General features: G+C 32.6%; 1 protein-coding gene across 1 annotated transcript; it reads left to right on the top strand.

The window, feature by feature from the left end:
• LOC143047476 (uncharacterized) lies at positions 1-6693 on the top strand. Its single transcript, XM_076220535.1, has 6 exons — positions 1-106; positions 1723-2139; positions 3915-3980; positions 4583-4678; positions 5432-5686; positions 5989-6693. Exons 2-6 carry the CDS (start codon positions 1764-1766, stop codon positions 6450-6452), a joined length of 1257 nt encoding a protein of 418 aa, XP_076076650.1. The 5' UTR covers positions 1-106; positions 1723-1763; the 3' UTR covers positions 6453-6693.
• Positions 6694-7035: the final 342 nt, after the last annotated feature.

Below are 7035 nucleotides of genomic sequence, written 5' to 3'. Positions count from 1 at the left end.
AAAAACCTACTTATTTTGATTTTTAATTTTGCTAGGTATTATATAAAGTTCCTGTGGACGACAATCCTGTGGACGACAATCCCCCTTCTAGATAACAGAGTAAAAGGTAAATAGAGATTTGATAAATCAAATAATTTAAAAAAAAAGTTAAACAAATTTTAAAATCATAAGATTCAAGTTCTTAAACTTTAATCAATTTTTCATTTCTTGTGTGACAAATAAGTATTAACATTTATACATTTAGATACATTTGTTGTAAACATATTTTTGACTTGGACTTCACGTGTGTAATTCCACAAGTCTTTGACTGTCCATGACGTTAACTACTTAATCCCTGGTATGTGCGTATTGTTATGCGTTTACTTTTCTACATTGGCTAGAGGTATAGGGGAGGGTTCAGATCTCATAAACATGTTTAACCCCGCCGCATTTTTGCGCCTGTCCCAAGTCAGGAGCCTCTGGCCTTTGTTAGTCTTGTATTATTTTAATTTTAGTTTCTTGTGTACAATTTGGAAATTAGTATGGTGTTCATTATCACTGAACTAGTATATATTGTTCAGGGGCCAGCTGAAGGACTCCTCCGGGTGCAGGAATTTCTCGCTACATTGAAGACCTGTTGGTGACCTTCTGCTGTTGTTTTTTCTATGGTCGGGTTGTTGTCTTTTTGACACATCCCCCATTTCCATTCTCAATTTTAGTTGATTTTAGACTCTGATGCATGATTTTTTATTAATAATTGTTTTTATATCTTAACTAGCTTTCAGTAAATGCGAGTTGCTCTCAAATCGTACTTTCATTTTAATTGACCTGTTGATACAATTTGTAATGCTTTTATTTTATTTCATGTTTACTTATTTAAATTAATATCTCGTCTGTCTATTTCTAGCATATACCAGCTTTGATAATTGTCTGGAATGAATATAAATTTTTACTCCTGATCTCGTTCTATGAATAATAAAATTATATATTTTGTAAAAAATATTTCCGTTCTCCATTACTGTACAACATTATTTTCCTTTATCTGTGTACATTATTCCAATTGGCGGCCTTTTCTTCAAGGTTTACATTGTTATATGGCTGTATTTTTGCAAGGTTACGGTTGACCTGAAATTATTAATTCTCTCACCCCTTATCTTATTTTATTGATTTTGTATTTAACATTGTGTCATAGATTAAATTTATTCGTTCCATGTATATCACTTGTCTGTTTTCATATGTCTTTTAAATGAGTTTAGCCATTTCGATTGATATTCTAGAGTTTGTCTTTCTATGTTGTGATGCTACATCATTGTTTCAGGCAAGGGTGAATAAACGATTCATCTTTATTAAATTGTACAAATATGTTATTGCTATCTAGACAAATAAACACATCGAAGGATGCCAGACATTTCCAAACTTTAAACAGATCATATACTTAGTGTTTTTAGTAGCTCCCAAAAAAAAAAAACGAAATCCGTTTTGAAAAATCCTTTCAATAAATGGTAACACCGGCTAAACATAAAATGATTGGTATAGTCATACACATAAAAATAAGTATTATGATTACCATAAAACCAACTCATAGTCAGCTAAAAAAAAATGACATAATGCTTTTTACAAACGTACACCTGTTGTGACATGAAACTATAATTCTCTGTTGATCAGTTTCATCCTTGTTTTCTTCTTGAATGTTTTTTGTCTGTTTCATTTAAAAGTTATCCTTGCGTATCATTCTTTTCACAGTGCTCTTTTGATTTAGAAACAAAAAATCGTCAATTGATAAAATGTTGAGAGCACGACAGAGCAGCTATGTTATCAATAAGGTTGATGTAGGTAAAACAGACCTGGGGAATACTGTAGGCTACGAGGAATGCCTTGATTATGTAGAAAAGGACGATTATGACCAAATACCGGCAGATAGAGATACTATAAATCATGATTACCTCGTTTTGACTTCAACAGTGAAGGAGGAGATGAAACAAACAAACAACATGGTTCATCATCAAAACAAACAATCAGACAGCGAGGTTCATCAAACGAAGCAGTCTTTATTGAGGCCAATATTTCTAATCATGCTTTGCATCATAATCACAGCATCAGTTACAGCAATTGTCACTTTCTTTGCTACGAAACAAGTACTGTCAGAAAACAATGAAAAATGTAAGTATCTGACACATTTGCTTACACGATAGTTGTTCTTCTGTAATAAAGAGAAAGGGTTTTGTGCACACAAAACTTGTTTGAATGAGTTAGTGCAATTATCTAATGAGGTAAAATAAATCTTAGCCATGTGTAAGTTGTTTTATTTGCATTTGTTTGTATGTCTATTTTTCACTGAAACTGAGTTTTGGATGTTTCTTAAATCTTATCTCTTAAAATGATATCCCAGACCCAAAAGAGGATATCATGCTTATTTGTTCTCAATATGATATCCATGATGAAATTATAGTCGCATGTTTCTAGGGAAATAAAAATAAAACCTTATTAAAATTTGTGACCATATTTCATGTAAGCATGAATGTGACACGATTTTAGATTCAGGCTATAAGTAAACATTGCTTCCATGTTTGAGTTTGATTTCTCTTTAGATCCCAGATTTCTAAAAACTGGTCTATTATTAGTGAGAAAAAGATAAATAGCCAATTGTTCTACTTGTTAGTTATTAAATACACAATTTTATGTTCATGTTTCAAACATATTATAACATATGTTTTCAGTCAAAATTGGCAAAACAGTCTGAATATCATGCATCATATTTCTAATGCATTCGGCTTAACAGAGTCCGGTTTTATAGTTAACAGTGTGTAAAAAAATGAGAGAGATTCCGATTAAGAACTGTTGGTTCGACTTTAAAGGGAGACTATTTTATCTCAATCACATCAATTTTAAATGTTTGACAGCATGCTCGTCGATAGGGTTCATGTTATGTATGTTCTACAGTACAATGTACATCTTCTGCAATGCAGAAAGACCGGAATGAAAGTCAGTTAATTTAGACTGTTATTGGCTATAGGAATTTTTTAGACTTTTAGACAGGGATAGATATTTGTTTAGCAACATGTCAAATACGGCCCGTTAGAGATTTAATTGTGTAATCACTTTTTGACGTGCAATGAACGTTACACTCTCATATGTAGTATATCATTTTACTTTACAATTCAGACCGGTCGAGCTCGTGCTACAAATCAATACGTCCATACAATTCAGATGAAGCAAGAGTTATGAGTTAGTAAAATAGTAATTTTAATCAAAGACGCAATGAAAAAAAAGCCCAATCGTATTGCATAATAGTTATCAAAGGTACCAGGATTATAATTTAATACGCCAGACGCGCGTTTGCCTAAATAAGACTCATCAATGACGCTCAGATTAAAATAGTTATAAAGCCAAACAAGTACAAAGTTAAAGTTTGAGGACCCAAAATTCCAAAAAATTGTGCTAAATACGGCTGGGGTAATTTTTTCCTGGTATAAGAAAATCCTTAGTTTTTCGAAAAACTTAAAGTTTTGTAAACAGGAAATTTAAATTTATAAAAATGACCATATAATTGATATTTAAGTCAACACAGAAGTGCTGAATACTGGACTGGTGATACCCTCGGGGATGAAACGTCAACCAGCAGTGGCATCGACACAGTGCTGTAAATAGTTACCAAAGGTACTAGGGTTATAATTTAATATGAAGACGCGCGTGTCGTCTACATAGACTTATCAGTGACGCTCAGCTCAAAATAAATTACAAAGATTAACAAGTACAAAGTTGAAGAGATATACGATGCACATTTCGACAATAAAGGTATCTACAGTGATGCCCGAGAACAACAAAACAAATGAATCTAAACAAAATAACAATCGCAAGTAAAAACCATCTAAAATAAAAAAGGAAAAATGGGTAAATGTATTTAAGCAGTCATTTTTAATCTTGTTTCTTTTTAGATAAAGCAGACGCAACACGATGCAACACTACTTGTTGCAACAGCACAGAAGATGCATCTTGTACAGGTATATTTTTCTCAATAACACGAATTAGTCTCCATGATTAACAAAGCAATATTTTTTTTTTTTTTATATTTATCTGAGACTTCGTCCATGAATCTTGGACAACACGGATTTTTTTTTACGAACCAATACTTAGCTCTCTGGAATAGACAAATAGGAGCACGGATAACTCATATTTCTCTTCCCTTTCTTATATGTGTTATATACATACATGTATAATGATCTTTGACATGTGTTTTATGATCTTTAAAATACGTCTTTCTAATTGATTTCCCACAGAATGATCAATTTGCACCCAATTGGACACTTTCTTTCGCAGCGTTAATTTTAGATTCAAAAGTTCATTATTTTAAATAAGTTCCAAAAATTTCTACAAACTTTAAAAGTTACTTGCTTTAATTTCGTATAAATGGAAAACAAAACCAAAACAAACCTGGACAACATTCAATTCTATAGTAAAATATTAAAATATTATTCATAGAAATCGTGTAATGTATTGGTTTGTGATTCGCTACTATTTTAATTATAAATAAGATGGAGGAACTTTTTCTAAAAAAAGACGCAAGCCAATATAAAAAAAGTACAATGTTCTCATCTGATTTTAGTTCCATGTTCGCAGGAATCGTGTGAGAATGGAGGAACTTGCGTCAACGATGATTGTATGTGTGACGATGGGTTTGCTGGGGTAAAGTGTGAAATAGGTTTGTTTAACTTTGAATTATTGATCAGGACGAAACAATTTAGCTAAAATTGTCACAGTCAAATGTTGCCCGCATGCACACATGTATTAGAAACAACTTTGTAATTGCTAATTTCACTATTTTTAAATAAAACCCAAATTAGATAACAAAAACATCAGCAGTACGCATTTATAGTCTGAATTTCATAGATTTAAGAAGATGTGGTTTTAGTGTCAATGAGAGAACTCTCCATTCAAAACAAAATAAGTAAAAGTAAACCAACGTTAGTTTTCTCGTTCGAATTGTTTTACATTGTCATATCGGAGTCTTTTATAGCTTACTTTGCGGTATGGGCTTTGCTCATTATTGAAGGCGGTACGGTGACCTATATTTGTTAATGTCTGTGTCATTTTGGTCTCTTGTGGACAATTGTCTCATTGGCAATCATACCACATCTTATTTTTTATATCATCAGAGAAACCTTGAAATTTCATATTTGCACCAGACGCGCTTTTCGTCTACAAAAAAAACTCATCAGTGACGCTCGAACAAAAAAAAATTAAAGAGGCTAAGTAAAGTACGAAGTTTAAGAGAATTTGAGACGAAAACTATATCCTGTAACCATTATGTTTTCATTATTGCCTTTTTTTTTAACACATAACCACATAAAGCAATTTGAGAATGCTGATTCAAATCTATGAACAGCAGAACACGACAAAAAGTCGGCACATTTACTTCCTAACTATATTTAGGAGTCTTTTATATCATTTTTAGATGTCAACCAAACATGCAAATCTGACGCAAACAGACTCATACCACATCCAAATACATGTCAGCTGTACTATAATTGCAGTCAAGCGGTGTCCCCCATTCCAACATGGTACAGACTATACACTCATATACCACAAGTTCTAAGACCTGCCTACCTGCACGAATGTCCGTACCCTGAACTTTTCTCAACAACAACTATGTCCTGTCAGAATTATACAGACGTGAAATGTGGGTCTAGATATGAAACAAAAAATAAATGTAAGTTTAATAAGTAAATTAAAGGTAATGGTAAATATCGATGAAACATCCCTAAATTAAGATATACAAAATGATCATAAAGAGTATAAATATCGGTTTGAGTAGACTGAAAATGATAGTAAAGAGTTAAATGAATTGAAAATATTTATAAAAATAAATAAGTTGATAAATGAATGAATAAATAAATGAAAACAAAACCACGATTCACCTTGCATATACTCATACGATTTATTTGTTATAACATTGATTCTATGGTTGTTGCTAGCAATTCCATATTTTATTAATTATTGCTAATCTTGTAGGTGACTATCTTGCAGTTAACTATTATTGCATGGGTGCGTGTAAGGTATGCATATATTCCTTCCCTGACTGTGTAGGATTTGCTGACGGAATACACAGAAATGAATATAGTTCGCAATCAAGTACATATTTTGAGTGTCAAAATGATAGGATTATTTATGGCGGTCAAAATCCTTGTCCAAGTAACATGGCACCTGACAATGGCAAATGCACAGACCTTTTCGAAATACAACATGTACAACATTCCATATGGCAGCTTGGATACGCTATAGACTGTTCCGGTCGACCAAATGGTAACTATAAAAGTGAACATATTCAGAAGTGCGATATCTACTACACATGTGTAAATGGAAACTCTACGCTAACATACTGTGATTCTGAACTAGTCTTTGATTCAAAGTCGTCCTTCTGTCAGAATACAACAAATGTATGTACCCCATGTGGATCCGTTGTGTCCGGTTGTTAATGAAAATGTGACAACAATAATCCGAATTTGCACATCTTAGCTGATAAATGCAAACCCTCTGTAAAGTATCCTACAAATTCTTTCTAGGAAGAGGAGACTATGAACGGACATTTTCTCGCGCATTTCTCGTTAAACAATCTATAACAAATGAAATGTTTGTGAAATTTGTATTTGTACAGGACTTCAAAGACCTTAACAAAATTGACCGTTTAACAATGTAAACCAAACCAGTAACTCAACTGTCTCGTCGAAGAGAAGACGTTCTTTCTTTTTATGAGTCTGTTATAAGCATTTTTTTTATTTGTGTTTAGAATAAAAGAATATAATGTGGATTGGAATCATTTTGAATTTCTTGAAACTCTCACAGTTATGTTTTAAATCTTTCATTTGTATATATTAAAGGCTTTTATGAGACTTGACCAACGGGGAAACTTATGTTGCCTCGAACTTATAACAGTGGCACAAGACGTTGTTTCTAAACCACTTCCTATAACAGGGCTCGAAACCGCTCTTGAGCTAAAATTTGACCAGAACAACCTACATTCATTCAGACATTCATAAAAAAGAAAATTTGGTCCTAACT

This window comes from Mytilus galloprovincialis, chromosome 10 (assembly GCF_965363235.1).
Source record: "Mytilus galloprovincialis chromosome 10, xbMytGall1.hap1.1, whole genome shotgun sequence".
Taxonomy (NCBI): Eukaryota; Metazoa; Mollusca; class Bivalvia; order Mytilida; family Mytilidae; genus Mytilus; species Mytilus galloprovincialis.
The sequence above is the reverse complement of the archived record's forward strand: the minus strand, read 5'-3'. Positions and strand labels throughout refer to the sequence as shown.

Coding starts and splice junctions, on each gene's coding strand:
- LOC143047476 (XM_076220535.1), top strand. CDS start 1,764: ATGTTGAGAGCACGACAGAGCAGCTATGTTATCAATAAGGTTGATGTA. Junction 2,140..3,914: donor GTCAGAAAACAATGAAAAAT/GTAAGTATCTGA, acceptor GTTTCTTTTTAG/ATAAAGCAGACGCAACACGA. Junction 5,687..5,988: donor ATATGAAACAAAAAATAAAT/GTAAGTTTAATA, acceptor CTAATCTTGTAG/GTGACTATCTTGCAGTTAAC.